Raw genomic sequence first — 18378 nt, 5'->3', positions numbered from 1 at the left:
GCACCGGGGCTCGACGTTTGCGCCGAACTCCACAGCAGCTGAACGAGGTCCCGGCCGGCCTTGCGCCAATAGGCTGAGTGCAGCAGCCGACGCTGCCGTCAACAGGCGTCGGCCGGGCGCCGAATCCGGGTCGCTCAGCCCAGCGCCGCGACGACTCCGCAGCCTCTTCCTCCGCCGCGCCGCCTGACAAGCGGACGACGACCGCTGGTGGCCGGATGAGGCTCAGCGATCGGGACACGGTCGACGCACGCCATAGGGCTGCGCCCGCCCATGCCGTGGCTCTGCGACGGCGACGGAGACGACGGTCGGGGGTGGACTCGGCCGGCAGCCGGCGGGAGAGGAGGAGGGGTCGTGGGCGGTGGAGAGGAGGGTGAGGAGGGAGGCAACGGTGAAGAAGGAGGGTGAGGAGGGAGGCGACGGTTCGATCCGCCTCTTTTTTTTCGGCGAGAAAAAAAAAAGAACGATAGAAACGAAGAGGAGAGAGAAAGAGGAAAGAGAAAAAGTAATAAGGGTATTTTGGTCAGTTTGCTGAAAAAGCGGACCGAATCTGCAAAAACGAAAAAGGTGGTCCAGTTTTGCAAAAGTCCAAAATAAGTGAATTTTTATGCAAATTGGCCGATAAATTATTCATTTTAGTTTTTTTCAACCGAACAAATTATATGTAATTATAATTATTATATTTTCAACTGCATGTATTTTTAACTACACTATATTTATAATTATATTCAACCAAACTGTCCCTTAGTATAATTATATTTTGTAACATAATATTTATTTCGATCTATTTGAAAAAAGTTATTTAAAAATTTTAATATAGTATGTTTTTTCTTAATAGAACTTTTTAGATAGTACCGGTATTATTATATCCTACAGCAGAGTAGATATATTCTAAAATGAAAAGCCAGAATTTTCTTTGACAAAATAAAAAATTTAAAACCATTTTAATAATTAAAAATATTGTATAAAATATATAAAAAAAAAAGTTTAGATACACCTAAAAGTAGTGGTCGGCAAAAAGGATAGAGACTAAATTGCAATATTGCGATAGTCCCGGGACTAATGTACTTTTACCCTCTATAATACGTCACCATTTCCCTGTGTAATTATTTTTATTCCCAAAATGCCCCTGTCCTCTTCGTCCCAATTTTCTTGTTTCCCAAAATACCCCTGCTGAGCTCGTCTCCTCCGAACAAAATATTTATATAGTGGTAGATCGTGGAGAGATCTCTTCGTCCCCAATTTCCTCCCTCTCTCCATGTGAAAATCCTCTGTTTTTTGCCCCAAGGTTTCCAATCGAAGCTCGATATTGCTAGGATTTCGATTTCAATTGCTCTTTGCGAGTCGAGTTTTCGGTTTTCTCGATCAAATTCGAGCTGTTTCGTGTAGGATTTTGGGGATTTCGCCACCGATTTGTGTCATCGGAAGCTAGGGTTAGGGTTTGGATTAGGGCTAGGTTTAGGGTTTCGGTTGTTGTTGTGGAAGGATGGGAGCCATGAGGGTGCACCCGGCGCCCAAGAAGCGGAACATCACCATCCGCTACGACGCCAACGCCATCCTCGCCGCCGCCGCCGCCGGAGTCGGCGGAGGCGGGGGGCGGCAGAAGAAGCTCCGGCGCCTCCCGCACATCTTCAGCAAGGTGCTGGAGCTCCCCTTCGGCGCCGACGCCGAGGTCTCCGTCGAGGAGGACTCCGACGGGTTCCGCTTCGTCGCCGCCGCCGACGACCTCTGGGACGACGTCCGCGCCCTCCCCGTCGAGATCCACCCCGGCGTCATGAAGGTCGTGATCCGCCCCGCCGCCGCCGCCGCCGCCGCCGATTCCGGTGAGGTCGACGACGGCGCCCTCGAGCTCAATCGCTGGCGATTCCGGCTCCCGCCTTACACCCGCCCCTCGCTCGCCACCGCCGCCTACGTCGACGGCGAGCTCATCGTCACCGTCCCGAAGGGGGCGGCCTCCGACGAGGAAGAAGGAGGCGGGGTTTTGTCGCCCGGGGGCCGTCTCAACGGCGGCATCGGCCGGCTTATGCTTGTACAGTAATAATGCTCCACTCTGCCCCTCGCAGTTTCAATTTCCGATAATGGATAAATCCAATGCTTTGTTATATCTATATGATGAAGTTTCATGTAATTTTCCTGGAATTTTCATGCCTCCCTGGTTCTAAACTTATCAATTCTCATTGTTATCTGTGTTTATGCTTCTTCCTTTAGGATATATAGGAATTGATTCATATCATAATTCTTATGCACTTAGTTGCAAGATCAAGCATAGGGTTTGGAATGAAAACCATATTACGAATACTTTGTTAGGTAATTCGTAGTGTTAGCTTCTGTTACTGCTATATAAGAGATATTTAGCCTTTTCATTCATCGATTACATGAGCAGTTCCGTCCGATTTAACAAATACTGGTGACGATTAATTGCAACATGTGCATAGGCTAGTGGTCCAATTGTATGAATTGCAAGGTTCGGGACCAAAGTGAAACATCCTTGAAAAGATAAAGGAGCTCGTGGTGCAACTTACCCTTGTTATGTGGTTTTTTATACCAGCATGCGTGCTCTCAATGTGATGACGATGTCTCTATTCTTTTTCATATAGTGCATAAGGATTGGATTTTGATGATGGTCTACACTTTTGGGTCAATAAATTGAAATTATTGACAAACACTTTATAGTTGATGGTCAATAGCCTCAAAGAGCCGGAATTAGAGTTATCTTATTCGCTTGGAAAGATGAGATGTCTGGCAGATGTCTGACAGGAGACGATGTAGTAGATTCGATCACCTTTGGTATTAGCTGAATTCACCCCCATTACCTCTATTGCGTAGGTTTGGCATCTTAAACTAGTGGGAGACTTGGTATATATTCAAAGTTCTCTTTGTTTATGCGTCTAAGGTTCATTCAAATGTAAAGTCGTTCTCCAGATTTATTCTTATTCCTACTTTCTGAGAACATATTACATGTCTGCGGCTATGGTTGTACTTAAAGTTGTTCTCGAGATATATTCTCTGTATATAATTGATTGAATTATTGTTACTTTAACTGTATTGTGATTCTTTCTGGCTGCCGAGTATGTGTTTTCCTTGCGGCTATTGTGGTGGGCTATTCCTTTTTCAGTGTTTTTGTATTATTGAACAAATGGAGATGTTAGAGGTTGCGAGCCATCAAAGAGAATTTGTGCAAATTCCAAATGGCATGAAATTTTCAAAAATGATTTGCTTATTACTAGTTAGTTGATCTAATTGCAATTATGTTTAATAGCGGTTGATATAGAAAATAAATTGCTTAACCTAGCTTGTGAGTCGGATCTTTAATCTGTCGATAAGATTGTCTTATGTAATCAATTAATCAATTTATGTCACATCCTTCTACACAAATTTGGACTTCGACGGAGTTATGAAATATTTCTACGACAAACATGCATGCAACTAACAGAAATTCTTGTTGTTAGCTTTATGACACTTAGCATTTAGAACAGCTTATCTTCTCCTTCTACAAGGAATAGCTAGTCATTTGTCAAACCAAGAGGACAGTAATAGTTAGCTCTGTTCAGTTCAACAAATTTGCATTTGTAGAAGAGCATTTAGTGTTATTAAACCTAATGTATTGAATTTGATTATTGTTGTCTCACATGTTAGTAATGAAAATGGAATCTCTTTTCCTTCTAAATAATTGCTTGTCACTTTCTGAAATAAGTAATAAAGAATTATGTTTAAGGACAAAGTTGTCGGCATTCGCACGTATTCATGCATGCCCATTTTGGAGTTTTTTTTTTTTTTTTAAATTTGACTAAAGTAGTTAACCAATAGAACCTGGTTGTTACATTATTTTCTGATGTAGATAGTTTTTAATAATCCAGGCAAAATTGAACCTCCCATCAGTTGATATTTGCATAGTGTCATCCATATAAACTCATACATTAATGCATCTATGAGTCGAGCTTCCGTGGTTTTAGAAGCACAGAAACATCTATGCTTGTGACTTTTTAGCCGTTAGATTGCTTCAAGATTCGTGCAGCACTAATGAAGTGGATATAACGGGACACATCATTAATAGTGCTCCACGGATCTTGAGGCGATCCGACAATTAAAAAGTCACAAGCACAGATATTTCTGTACTTCTAAAAGCACAGCAGCTCTACTCTACATCTATTTCCTATCTTACAATTTAATTAGTTGACTCATTGAAAGCGACCTTCTATCTGTCTAGGTAAACCACTCGGATATTCAGTAATGTTCCTCTAAATTATTTGATTAGGCATGGGAGATGCAGAGCAGGTTAGGGCAAAGTATTGTCCCCATTTTTAATGTTGTGGCTCTTAGACATGATCTGAAATATAAAATTAAGATTACTTAGATCTCATTTGGTATTGTTGCCCTTTTTCTTATTTTGTTAAACAAAATATTTACGTGAAATAGTGCAATAAGGAACAGTAGATTGTTTGCAATTTTTACATGCGAAATTTCTATTTAGTAGCAAAAAAATTTAAAAAAAAACTTAAAAAGTAACAATTTTTTAATTTTTAAATTAGTTATTATCTGTCGTTTGGTTGGGATACAATGAGAAGAAAGTATTTTCGCTAGTATCAAATTATATAATATTAATGTATAATAAAAAAATAAAAATAAACAACAATTCTCGCATTTTTTTTTAATTTTTTTTTTCTAAGAGCTATATACCTTCTTTGTCCAAATGCATTCAAAATAATAAAAAAAAATCAATAAAATCACAAAAGCAAAAGAGCTGATATTTTGTTGCAGGATATACTTATCTTTCCTAATAAAATTAGTAAACAAAAATAAATCAACAGAAAACATCAAATCTAGAGGACATCTATAAGCTTTTCAATTTAGGTGAATTTTATGAAAAATTATAAAATTTTAATATATTCAAAAAATAATACTATTAATAGATTATTTTCAACGGTGCCCATCGTCGATTTGAAGGCTCCATCATCGAAAATAAATGGATGGCAACGAAGCCAGTTTGCTACCGATAGCATTTCAGCTCAACTCTCTATATATATATATATAGAGAGAGAGAGAGAGTTGGGCTAGAATACTATTTATAGTATTTCTCTCATTTTGCTAACAAGTTTTTAGTCTTTGGATCGATTCTTTTGATCATTTCTAATCATTAGATTAAATATTATAATTCAGTAGGGACTACTAGCATGGAGACTAGGATCGTGATAAAAAGAAAAAAAAAAAAGAAGAGGGTTTATTATTTTAAATAAATTATTATCCAGACAATACACGTCAATATATAATAGCATTTTAATTTTGTTTAAACTGAAGTCAGTTAATCAATACTAAGAACGTAGAATTTCAAAATACTAACAAGAAAACAGATGTTGTCATGACTTGAAGCAGTCATGCCATATGAGATTAACAAGAAATCAAAATTTTAAAATTTCAATTCACAATGTGGGCATTACCGCACTTCTCCCAACAGATAAGAAAATTTAAAATTTATTAAAACAATGTATATTTAATTTAATTGATAAAAAATATGATCAAATGTTTAGAATCGAATAAAAAAATATACTTAATAAGTAAAATATACTATCTTATCAATTTATGAATAGCATGATCTTTGAAGGATCAAAAATTGAACTAATTACTCACAATTATACTACAAAATTTTCATATGGAATAAATTATTTTTGATAAATTATTCCGGCATCCAAACAGAACCTTAACTGCTACACATTTATTTACTAGGTGCACTCTTATATACTTGCTGCACATTTATTTACTAACTGCTCAGCAGTTGATGAATGAGATAAAAGCAAAAATAGAGATAGAGGCCAAAGTTTAGGGATGTCAATGGGTATGGATATCCGAAATTTTATCTGAACTCGAATCCGAATGAAACGGATATATTCGATACTAAATGAATATGAATTTTAAAATTCTATATTCTTCTTTAATTTAGTCTGTAAATTAGGGGATCTATGCCTGCTTAAGGCCACTTCCTTTGATCATGCCAAATTCAATGGAATATTGTTCAACTAGCACAAAAATTTAAAACTTCTACTATGGCGAAACGCTTGAATAAGATCAAATCTTCAATTTTGCAATGATGGAGAAGATAGTACTACTTAAACAGCATACGAGAGATGATAGTACCCACTACAGCAGGCCACATATTGATCAGTTTTCAAGTAAACGAGATAATAGCAAGAAGAGTACATCATGGCAATTGTAATGAAATTTTTGCTCTCAGCAATGACTCATCACAATAGGGGGAGATATCCAAATACAGCTAATGAATTGAAAGCAAACACAGTTCCAGCTACATGCTAGAAGTTCCTGGAAATTCACTAACCAGCAAACACAGGCCACATATCATCGATTATATTTTGAAAACATTGTTAAATTCATTAGTCAGTTGGCGTCAAAAGCTCTCACGCCGTCAATGTCCAGAATGCTACTTGACTACTAACTAGAGAACAACTAATAAGTTGCAATTTATGAGACAATTTTCAACTAAAGTTCATACTAATAGGCTACAAATTACTGTTCTGGAAAATTAAACTCATCATCTGGCCAATAAAAGTCATTTAGTAAATACTGCAGATCAGACAGCATCTGCTCGCCCGCGTCAGCTAGTGGATCTCTAGGCGCTGCGACGTGCGATGCAGATGCTTCTTGCGCAGCAATCTGCTCAAAAATAGAAGACAATTGCCCAAGCAATGGGCCAGCTCCAGCCTGCATACTCGTTCTCTATTGAAAACAAAGAATTAAAAGATCATTAAAATCTACTGAATTAAGCAGCATAACTAAACAATATGAAGAAAATAGAAAACTAACCCGCATATAACTTGCGACAGATTGGGTGTACATCCTTAAAACACTCATTAGTTCAGCAATCTTCCCTAGTATGCGATCTATAAAAACAATAAAAAAAAAATCAAATTGAACATATATTAGCATTGGAGTCGGCTATATTACAAGAGTTATATATGAATGCCATATTGAAAGGGAGCAAACTATTCCAAATATTACACATAGAAAGAGTGATTAGTAATCCTGCTGCCGCTGAAGATATTAAAAGAGGATATTAATTATAATTCTGTAGAAAGAGCTACAATAAGTGAACAAAGAAAATGCGAGGGCAATACAATGAATGTGCAGAGGAGAATATTATAGAGGATCAGTGCAAGAATAGTTCTCCCTATCTTAGAGGATCAGTGCAAGAATAGTTCTCCCTATCTTTTAGAATGCTGAATTACAGAATTCTATGTCCATTTGATACCTCTGTCTATCCTATTTATTTTCAGATTTTTTTTGTTTTTGTTCATAATTGCTCATCCTTTCTAAGCATTATACTATAGCCAAGTATCATCATCATTGCATTGAGATGTCGGATTGTATTAGATAGTTTTTCTGCTCTGATGTTTCCTCTTCATTGGTTGCTCCTCTTCATTTGGTTGCTAGTTTCGTTTTTTCTTTTCTTTTCTTTTTTTTGACAAAAGATTCTAATCATCTGCGGACTTCCTATTTGTTCGATTATAGGCTAGGCTTTTTATCTATGACATTTTCTGGGTATTCTTTATTCCAGTGATGGTTAGCGCTTCCATAAAGGTTTATTTTTTTCATACTGTCTATTAATTATTGGTTTGCAATATCTCTTTTCTTATGTAGCTTTTATTTTCTATATCAGATAATGCACGTCCATTTTTATGGCGTTAAAGTATTATTACTCTACATTACCTGCACTAGCTAGCCGGTAAGTATGCTCGAAATCGGTTCTCGTGTTGCCGTCCCAATAGACCATTCTCCTCCGATCCCTCAAGCTTCTCATTTCTAAATTCAATTTTTCCTTACCTATTACGAGTTGCCACAATATGTAATATATTGATCCAATCCGTTCCTTCTCGATGACAAGTGATGCCCCTTGATCAATACTCCTCTTGGCGAAGGCAGGCGTATAGTCTGCTGTCATTACTACAATAACAAACAAAATTAAATTAAAAATAATTACATTAAAAAAGATGTAGTGTAAACTTATATAAAAGTTTTAAAATACTGACCAATAACACAAATATTCTTGAAATATCGTTGGGTTTGATCCAAAAGTATCCATGGCGGCTGGCTTTTCAAAGAAGCATCGAGTAAAACAATATGGAAATTTGCATTTGGCTTGTGCAGTAGTTCTATCGCTAAACCACCCGAACTTATCATTTGCACTAACAGGAAAAAAAAAAAAAACAATTCAAAAAAATTAATAAAATATACAAACTTTAAAAAAAGAAAAAAAGAATAACAAAAAAACAAAAAAAGGAAAAAAAATCACCATAGTAACCGCAAGCCATAAGTTCGCTGGAGACGGCTTCAAGAAAAAGCATGTCGTCTGAAACGATGAGAATTCGAAGTAAATTGAAAAAGTTCTCCGAAGAACCATGCGTCGGCGCTGTAGAAGAGGACGATCCCGTCGCCGAATCGGTAGCCATTACTACCGAAGAAGAGAGGCTGGGGTCGATTGAAGGAAGAAGAGAGGAGTTTGGGGAGATGGCGAGGTGGGGAGTAGAAGAGACCGAGAGAAAGAAAGGAAATAGAAATAAAATAGGCAGCGAATCATCGTCATAGGATTGATTAGGCGTTTTCCTTCTTTCGTAGGCAGCGAATTACAGGATTCCCTTGTTACACTCCCTCTCAGATGACGTGGTCGACCCTCAAATTCTAATTGGTCCGTTTCTAAGGTAGACCCGGTCCACGTAACGCTCTCTCCCCCTACTACAGCTAGTCAGTTACCATTTGGTTATCTCTGATTCATTAATTAATTTTTATGCTACAGGCTTGCACCTTCATCGGACCCATTTACTGTTTTAGCCTCGTGTTTATCAGGTTGCAACGTGTATAAAATTTTTGTCTTGCTATTTGATTCTAATTTTCCTTGGTAAATGCATCTGGTTACTATGGATCTATTTAGTTTTCAATAAGTTCACATATGCGGTATCAAATCATCAAATCATCAAATCAAATACATGAATCCCAAACAGGTTTGAAGCCCTCCCCTTATTTTGGGGATATGGGCCCACATATAATTTTTTAAGAATTAATTGTACATTGGTCTCCGACCTTCTCACTAATTTTATTTTGTTTCCTAATCTTTTTATTTTTTGCAATCAAATTTTTAGATCTCTTGATTTTATCGCGATAACATGACACTGTTAAAAGATATTTTAGAATTAACGACATTATCATGCCATCGCTTATTTAATTTTCTTTTGCATGTCAATTTTAGTTCCTAAAATTTGTATGTTTTTCACTTTAGTCCCAAAAATAAAAATTTAAAATTTTGAATTTAAATCCGGAATTAAGCTTAAAATTAAAATTTTCAACTAATTAGTAATTATAATTTTGAATTATAATTTTAAATTGAATCTAAATTTTGATTTCAAACTAAAATTTTTTACATTTTGATTTTAAAGTTAATTTTTTTAGGGAAAACTTCAAAAACCCTCCCTGTGGTTTCGTAGTTTCTCACTTTGCCTCCCTGTAGTTTAAAGTGTATCAATTTGCCCCCCTCTGGTTTCGTTTTTATCTTTTCAGTAGCTTTTTCGTTAATATTTCGTTAAATTATATACAAAAAACTTCAGATACTCATCTATATTTATCAAATATTCATTTTAGTACCTTTAATTTTAACTTTATTACTAATTTAAGGAAAAAAATAATGAAATTGATAAGAAAAAGAGAAAAATAAAACCACAGGGGGGCAAATTGATACATTTTAAACCACATGGGGGCAAAGTGAGAAATTATGAAACCACAGGAGGGTTTTTTGAAGTTTTCCCATTTTTTTATTTTGATTTTGATATTTGAATTTGCATTCAAAACTTAAAATTTTAATTTAAAATTTAAATATTTAATTTAAATTAAGATGAATGAGAACAACTATCTTTGAGCTATCAAGTTGATTTATTATTTTTTAATCATCTCAAACGCTTTGCTACATAAGAGTAGATACAAGATAATGGGCCATTAGCGAGCGGCATCTAATGTATAATTTTTTCTACTTTCAATAAAAATTATGATAAGCTTTTTAACAATGTAATTGTATTTTGTACATTAGGTATTCATATATTAATATTCAAATTAAGTTAAAGACTCTTGGAATTGTGACTATTGACTCATGATATTTAATTGAAAATGTGAATAATTTTTTTTATTTTTTCAAAATTAAGAAATTACTGTCTTGAAATGAGAGAATGCAACTTTTGAAAAAAAAATTTCTTGGATGATTTTTTGATATTAGCTTTTTTTTCTCCAGTTAAATAATATTATTTAATTCATATGAGTAATATTTTGTTAATTCGTATGCTATTAATCTTAATTATAAGCTACAGAATTTATTTTTTCTTAATATATAATATTAGAATATTTATTTTGGTAGTTGAATTTTTCTGCAGTGTAAAAAATATCTATTTTGATTTCGAATGCCTTTTAATTAGTCTTTTTTTTTTGTGCTTCTGATAATTATCTATTGATTTTTTCGCTAATCCAAAATTTTATTAGTAATCAAATACTTTATTAGTTGTATTTGTGACAATAAAAGTTAACGAGTGCTTCCTTTCATCATCAGTAATGACAATAAAGACATTGCCACCAAAGATATCAAAGATAGTGCTTTCACTCCAATTAAATTTTTAATATTTTTTTATTTGTAAATTCTATCTTGGTGATAATAGAGAAATATTATTTATCCTTTTTAATACTGTAATGAGCTTTTATTTTATTTTAAACTGATTTATTCATTTTACTTACTAGGTTTAAATATTTTTAGAAAGAAATATGCTTTAATTTTATTCTTTAATTTAATTATTAAAAATTGAGATAAATAATATTTAAAAATATTAATGCATATAATTAATGATAGTTACAGATGATAAGTAAATTTATATTCTCCAATAATTATGTATTATATATCATATTTTTAATATAAATTATAATATTAAGCTTCGTATTAATTTATATATCATAACAGTGTAGAGGCCCGCGCGATGCGGCGGATACGAACATTTTAGTAAAAATTTATAAATTAATAAATAAATAAAAATATAAAAAAGGAGTTAATAATATAAAAAATATAAAAAAATTTTAGAATGGAATTATAATCTAACATAAAACGACGTAATAAACGAAAAAAAAGGAAGAAGTTTAGGGTTTAGGATTTAGGCAACTGGGAAAGGGAGAGATCGGAGTATGCAACGGAAGGAGCCTTTGCCGTCATTACTGTCAGTGTGGAGAACTATTGCGGTGAAGGTGGGGCATTGCCAAGGATTTAGAAATGATGTATTGATGCAAGGGCCGTTATTACTGTCTTCTCTTATTTAACTTCTATTTTTTACAGCAGATCATGCACGTCCCATCTCTATGGCGTTAAAGTATTATTACTCTACATTACCTGCACTGGCTACCTGGTACGTAATCTCAAAACCGGTTCTCATGTTGTCGTCCCAACGGACCATTCTTCTCCGATCACTCAAATTTTATTTCTAAATTTGATTTTTCCTTCCCTATTATTACGAGTTGTCACAATATGTAATATATTGATCAATTCAGTTCTTCTCGATGACAAGTAACATCCCTTGGTCAATACTCCTCTTGTCGAAAATGGACATAAAGTTTGCTGTCATTACTGCAATAATAAATAAAATTAAATTAAAAATAATTATACTAGAAAAGATGTACTCTAAACTTTCATAAAAGTTTTAGAATACTGACCAATAACACAAATATTCTTGAAATATTGTTGGGTATGATACAAAAGTATCCATGGTTGCAAGCTTCTCAAAGAAGTATCGAGTAAAATAATATGAAAATTTGTATTTACAGTGTGCAGTAGTTCTATCACTAAACCATCCGAACTTATCATTTGCACTGACAGGGAAAAAAAATAATTCAAAAAAATTATTAAAAGATACAAACTTAAAAAAAGGAAAAGAATAAAAAAACAAAAAAAAAGAAAAAAAATTACCATAGTAACTGCAAACTATAAGTCCGCTGGAAACGGCTTCAAGAAAAGGCGGCATGTCGTCTGATACGACGAGAATCCGAAATAAATTGAAAAGGTTCTCAGAAAAACCAGGCGCCAACGCTGTAGAAGAGGACGGTCTTGTCGCCGAATCGGATGTCATTACTACCGAAGAAAAGAGGAGGGTATGATGCTGAGTTCGGATTGAAGAAGAGAGGGGTTTGTAATTTATTTAAAGCGTAAATTATTTATAAATAAAAATTGATTAAGAAAAATTATGTTTGGAAATAATATGTTTGACACAAGTAGAGATCGTAGAATGTTTAATGCATTATAAGAAATCCAAAAAATATAATATATTTAGAATAAAAATTGATTAAAAAAATAATGTTTCGCAATAATATGTTTGGCATAAATAAAAGGCCGTAGTATGTATAATGCATTTATTTTTTTTTTATTTTTTACTGTTTTTGTAGATTTACTTGTCTTCTCTTATGTAGCTTCTATTTCCTACAGCAGATCATCCACGCTCATTCTTTATGGTGTTAAAATATTATTTATACTACATTACCTATACTGGCAAGCCGGTAAGCATGCTCGAAATCGGTTCTCGCGTTGTCATCCGAACTGACCTTTCTTCCTCGATACTTCGAGCTCCTTTCTAAATTTGATTTTTTTTTCCCTATTACAAATTGTCACAATATGTAATATATTGATTCAACCCGGTCCTTTTAAATGACGAGGAGTGCCTCTTGGTCGATACTCTTGTTGGCGAAGAGGGCCGTGTAGTCTATTGTCATTACAACAATAACAAATAAAATTAAATTCACTAACTGGGGAATACTATCTTTTTCCTTATATCATCGATTGTATTTTTTAAAGCATTGTTAAATTCATTAGTCAGTAGGCGTCAAAAGCTCCCACGCTGTCAATATCCAGAATGCTATTTGACATCTCAATCTTAAATACATCTCAAATCTCAAATTCAACTAATAATAACCAGAGAACAACTAATAAGTGCAATTTAAGAGACAATTTTCAGCTAAAGTTCATACTGCTAATTGGTTACAAATTGCAGCTCTGGAAAATTAAACTCATCATCTGGCCAATAAGAGTCATTTAGTAAATACTCCAGATCAGACAGCATCTGCTGGTCCTGCTCGCCTGCGTTAGCTGGTGGATCCCTAGTTCTTAAGCCTGGCACTACGAAGCGCTATGCGGGTGCTTCTTGCGCAACAATCTACTCAAGAAAAGAAGACAGTTGCCCAACCGATGTGTCAGCTATAGCCTGCACACCAGTTCTCTGTTAAAACCGAAGAATTAAAAGATTATTAAAGTTTACTGAATTAAGCAGCATAACTAAGCAATATGAGTGAAAATAGAAAACTAAGCCGCATGTAACTCGCGACAGATTGAGTATCTATCCTTAAAACACTCATTACTTCAGCAATCGCCATCGGAATGCAATCTACGAAAACAATCAAAAAAAGAAAATCAAGAGTTATACTAGCATTGGAGTCAGTTATATTACAAGAGTTATATATGGATGCCATATTGAAAGGGAGCAAACTATTCCAAACATCATACATAGCTACTCTTACTACTTTAGAAGAGTGATTAGTATCCATGTTGCTGCTGAAGATATTAAAAAGGGATATTAATTATAATTCTCTAGAAGGGGCTACAGTAAGTGAGCAAGAGAAAATGCGAGGGCAATACAATGAATGTGCTGAACAGAATATTATAGAGGATCGGTATAAGAATAGTTGCCACGAAACAATATGTAATACATTGATTCAAACTTTTTATTTCTAAATTCGATTTTCCCTTTCCTATTACGAGTTGCCACAATATGTAATTTATTGATTCAATTCGGTTCTTCTCGATGACAAGTAACGCCCCTTGGTCAATACTCCTCTTGCCGAAAATGGACGTATAGTTTGCTGTTATTACTGCAATAATAAATAAAATTAAATTAAAAAATAATTATATTAGAAAAGATGTACTGTAAATTTTCATAAAAGTTTTAAAATACTGACCAATAACACAAATATTTTGAAATATCGTTGGGTATGATATAAAAGTATCCATGGCTGCAAGTTTCTCAAAGAAGCATCGAGTAAAATAATATGAAACTTTGCATTTATAGTGTGCAGTAGTTCTATCGCTAAACCACCCAAATTTATCATTTGCACTGACATGAAAAAAAAATAAATCAAAAAAATTAATAAAAGATACAAACTTTAAAAAAAGGGAAAAAAATTACCATAGCGGTTAATAATTCAAAAAAATTAATAAAAGATACAAACTTAAAGAAAAGAAAAAAAACAAAAAAAAAAAACCATAGTAACCGCTAGCTATAAGTCCGCTAGAAACGGCTTCAAGAAAAAGCATGTCGTCTGATACGACGAGAATCCGAAATAAATTGAAAAAGTTCTCGGAAGAATCAGGCGCCAGCCCTATAGAAGAGATCGGTCCCGTCGTCGAATCAGACGCCATTACTACCAAAGAAAAGAGGAGGGGACGGTGCTGAAATCGGATGGGTTCGATTGAAGAAGCGAGGGGTTCGTAATTTATTTATAACGTAAGATATTTATAAATAAAAATTGATTAAGAAAATTATGTTTGGAAATAATATATTTGACACAATTAGATTTCGTAGAATGTTTAATGCATTATAGGCTGTCTAAAAAATATAATTTATTTAGAATAGAAATTGATTAAGAAAAATAATGTTTCACAATAATATGTTTGGCATAAATAAAAGGCCGTAGTATGTTTAATGCATTTATATTTTTTTATTTTTTATTGTTTTTGTAGATCTACATGTCTTCTCTTATTTAGCTTCTATTTCTTTTGCCTCTCTTATGTAGCTTCTATTTCCTTTGCCAAAATATTAATATATTGATTCAATTCGGTTCTTCTCGATGACAAGTAACGCCCCTTGATCAATACTTCTCTTGTCGAAAACAGACGTATAGTTTGCTGTTATTACTGTAATAATAAATAAAATTAAATTAAAAATAATTATACTAGAAAAGATGTACTATAAACTTTCATAAAAGTTTTAAATACTGACCAATAACACAAATATTTTGAAATATCATTAGATATGATATAAAAGTATCCATGGCTGCAAGTTTCTCAAAGAAGCATCGAGTAAAATAATATGAAACTTTGTATTTATAGTGTGCAGTAGTTCTATTGCTAAACCACCCAAACTTATCATTTGCATTGACATGGGAAAAAAAATAATTCAAAAAAATTAAAAAAGATACAAACTTAAAAAAAAGGAAAAAAAAATTACTATAGTAACCGCTAGCTATAAGTCCGCTGGAAACGGCTTCAAGAAAAGGCATGTCGTCTGATACGACGAGAATCCGAAATAAATTGAAAAAGTTCTCAGAAAAATCAAGCGTCAGCACTATAGAAGAGGCCGGTCCCGTCGCCGAATCAGACGTCATTACTACCAAAGAAAAGAGGAGGGGACGGTGCTGAAATCGGATAGGTTCGATTGAAAAAGAGTGGGGTTCGTAATTTATTTATAGCATAAACTATTTATGAATAAAAATTGATTAAGAAAATTATGTTTGGAAATAATATATTTGACACAAGTAGAGGTCGTAAAATGTTTAATGCATTATAAGCAATCCAAAAAATATAATTTATTTAGAAATAATGTTTCGCAATAATATGTTTGGCATAAATAAAAAGCCGTAATATGTTTAATGCATTTATATTTTTTTATTTTTTATTGCTTTTTTAGATATACATGTCTTCTCTTATGTAGCTTCTATTTCCTGTGCAGTAGTTCTATCGCCAAACTACCATAACTTATTATTTGTACTAACATGAAAAAAATGATTCAAAAAAGTTAATAGAAGATAGAAACACAAGAAAGAAGAAAAAAAATACCAACGGCACGCCCTAAGTCCGTAGCATGCTTAATGCATTGTAAACAACCCAAAAAATAATATGATTAATCAATTTAAATAATTAAATATAATATATATTATATACAAATAGAAATAGATTAAGAAAAATTATATTTGGCAATAATATGTTTGGTATAAATAAAGGCCATAACATATTTAATACATTTATTTTTTATTTTTGATTGCTTTTTCAGATCACATCCCAAGGATAATTGTTGAACTAACGAGCGCTTCAGTGATAAACACCTAGTTTGTGGCCGGTGTGAGTTAGTTTTCTATTTTTACTTATATTACTTAATTATGCTGCTTAATTCAACAGATTTTAATAATCTTTTTATTTTTTATTTTGAACAGAGAACTGATATGCAAGACTGAAGCTTGCCCATCCGTTAAGTAGCTGTCTGTTTTTTTTACGCAAGAAGTATCCGTATCACGCGTCGCACTGCTGGTGTGACGTCCCAACTTTCCAAGGGGTCACCCATCCTAGGACTACACTAGTCCTACTATATATGCTTAACTCTTTTAACCTCTTGGTTATATTTTATATATAGGACTATCTGGAGTCTCACAGCTAGACGTAGGAGTTAGAGATCTACTGATGCGGCCGAGCTTATGCTATATATATATATATATATATATAGTCTGGCTATGGAATCGGTGTTTATAAATATTTTACCAAGATCTATCCCTTTAATCATTTCCACCCGTTAGATCATATTATTCAACCAACCACCCACTCAACCCTAGAAGTTTCACACCATTGTAACAGTACATCCCTTAATCTAATAGCCAAAAACCAAAAATCTACAAATACCAATAATTTGGTAATTTTAAAAGCATAGAAGCTCAATTCTATATATATATAGACACACACAAATAAAAATTGATTAAGAAAATAAAACACCACAATTCTATGATGCAGTGGACCGCATGTATTTTTTTCAGAGTTGCATTCAAAAGCAAAATTGAATCACCAACTTAAAATGGATAATTAAAGCGTTCACCTGCTTTCATGTTTTGCCATTAGAAAATGTGATTGAAATATTACACGTACGGTGGCTTGAAAGCTACAATTAGGTGATTCTAAAATACAAAAAATAAAACCTCTTCATGAATAAACTAGTGCAGGACCCGTGCTTCGCAGTGTATAGATTATATTTCAATCAATTTAAATATATAATTATTAAACTTGTAAGATAAAAAAAATTATAACTAGATAAAAATATTATCAAATAGTGTTATGTGCATTACAAAAAATAATATTTTATTATTATTTTCTTAATTTTTGATTAGTTATAATATTCTAACAACTTTATTTAAAAGATAATCAAATTTAATAGTTTTGAAAATTGTTCTATAAATAACTTTTTTACTTAAAAAGTTACATGCACATGATATATATTAACATTCTATATATCACGACTTATATTCGATGATAAATATTTTGATATCAAAATTTAATTAAACATATATGACCTACAAAGTTAATAATTTATATTTTATTGAATGAATTAGACTTTCAAATCTCTATTAAAAGATTTTAAGTAACACCCAATGCATATATACACTCGGTGCAGAGAATGCTTAATTTAATGTACTCATAGTTTCAAGAAAGAAAATAAATTTTTTCTTGCACCTGGTATATACTAATGCTTCATACGTCGTACAGTATATTAAATAATTAATAAAATATTTAGTAATCAGTAGTGTAAAATAAAATATAATATAAAATACTTAAATAATTTACTATATAATATAAATTTATATTTGACACATAATTTAGAGTCGGTGTACGGTGTAATTAAAACATGAGTATAGATCCCAATCGGGCCTTTCTAAAATATGGCATTGCCATTAAGATCGAATGTTCTATCTCTTATATAATTCTAGCCGTCTAATTGATCTAGCTTCATTCATCATAAAAAAATGTATCTCTCTCTCTATATCCAAGTAAATGGCTAATAATATTAGTATTAAATAATTAAAATAATTAATTCATAATATGATACATATATATTTATGATATTTAATTAAGCAATTAGATCACAATATTTGTTTTAAAAAATATTTGGAACAATTGTCACTGGTTAACGTTTTGTTTAGGATTGCAAGTAGATTGCATTACTTGTGTGAGAAACTACGATTGGAAAATACCCAAATTGTTTTCGTACGTAATATTGGGTTCCGCATATTCACGATTAGTTGGTTACGATATATTTTTCACGATTCCACTGAAGAACATAGAAGCAGATGCTTTTATCCCAACTTTATTTTATCTAATAGCAACAGACTTCAATATCAAACTAAGTCTTACTAATTTGAAGACTTAAAGTATTTAAAAAAAATATTTGGAACAATTGTCACGAGTCTTACTAAACCAAAAGTGTAATTATTCCAAATGAAGATAGAGTTGAGCATCGATCGATTTTGTTTAATTAGTCATTTTATTCGAGAAAAAATATG

The 18378-nt window shown here is 33.0% G+C and overlaps 2 protein-coding genes across 3 annotated transcripts; one reads left to right on the top strand and one right to left on the bottom strand.

Moving 5' to 3' along the window:
* On the top strand, nucleotides 1114–4223 carry LOC109715637. 2 transcript variants are annotated; one of them, XM_020240744.1, is made up of 2 exons: nucleotides 1114–2031; nucleotides 4205–4223. In XM_020240744.1, the coding sequence occupies exons 1-2, from the start codon at nucleotides 1484–1486 to the stop codon at nucleotides 4206–4208; spliced, it is 552 nt and encodes a 183-aa protein (XP_020096333.1). In that variant the 5' UTR covers nucleotides 1114–1483; the 3' UTR covers nucleotides 4209–4223. The 2 variants fall into 2 exon arrangements, with proteins under 2 accessions (XP_020096333.1, XP_020096332.1); XM_020240743.1 differs by lacking the exon at nucleotides 4205–4223 and adding an exon at nucleotides 2595–3077.
* Nucleotides 6248–8630, bottom strand: LOC109715628. Its single transcript, XM_020240735.1, has 5 exons — nucleotides 8297–8630; nucleotides 8034–8189; nucleotides 7714–7947; nucleotides 6811–6887; nucleotides 6248–6723 (listed from the first exon to the last, which is right to left on the bottom strand). The coding sequence occupies exons 1-5, from the start codon at nucleotides 8451–8453 to the stop codon at nucleotides 6514–6516; spliced, it is 834 nt and encodes a 277-aa protein (XP_020096324.1). The 5' UTR covers nucleotides 8454–8630; the 3' UTR covers nucleotides 6248–6513.

The sequence above is a fragment of the Ananas comosus genome, linkage group 9 (genome assembly GCF_001540865.1).
Source record: "Ananas comosus cultivar F153 linkage group 9, ASM154086v1, whole genome shotgun sequence".
NCBI lineage: Eukaryota > Viridiplantae > Streptophyta > Magnoliopsida > Poales > Bromeliaceae > Ananas > Ananas comosus.
The sequence above is the reverse complement of the archived record's forward strand: the minus strand, read 5'-3'. Positions and strand labels throughout refer to the sequence as shown.

Bases quoted from the DNA above. Each gene is read 5' to 3' on its own strand.
- LOC109715628 (XM_020240735.1), bottom strand. From the start codon at position 8,453: ATGGCTACCGATTCGGCGACGGGATCGTCCTCTTCTACAGCGCCGACG. The intron at 7,948-8,033 runs GTCAGTATTTTA...TTGTTATTGTAG, and splicing joins CAAGAATATTTGTGTTATTG to TAATGACAGCAGACTATACG. The intron at 6,724-6,810 runs GTTAGTTTTCTA...TGTTTTCAATAG, and splicing joins CTGTCGCAAGTTATATGCGG to AGAACGAGTATGCAGGCTGG.
- LOC109715637 (XM_020240743.1), top strand. From the start codon at position 1,484: ATGGGAGCCATGAGGGTGCACCCGGCGCCCAAGAAGCGGAACATCACC.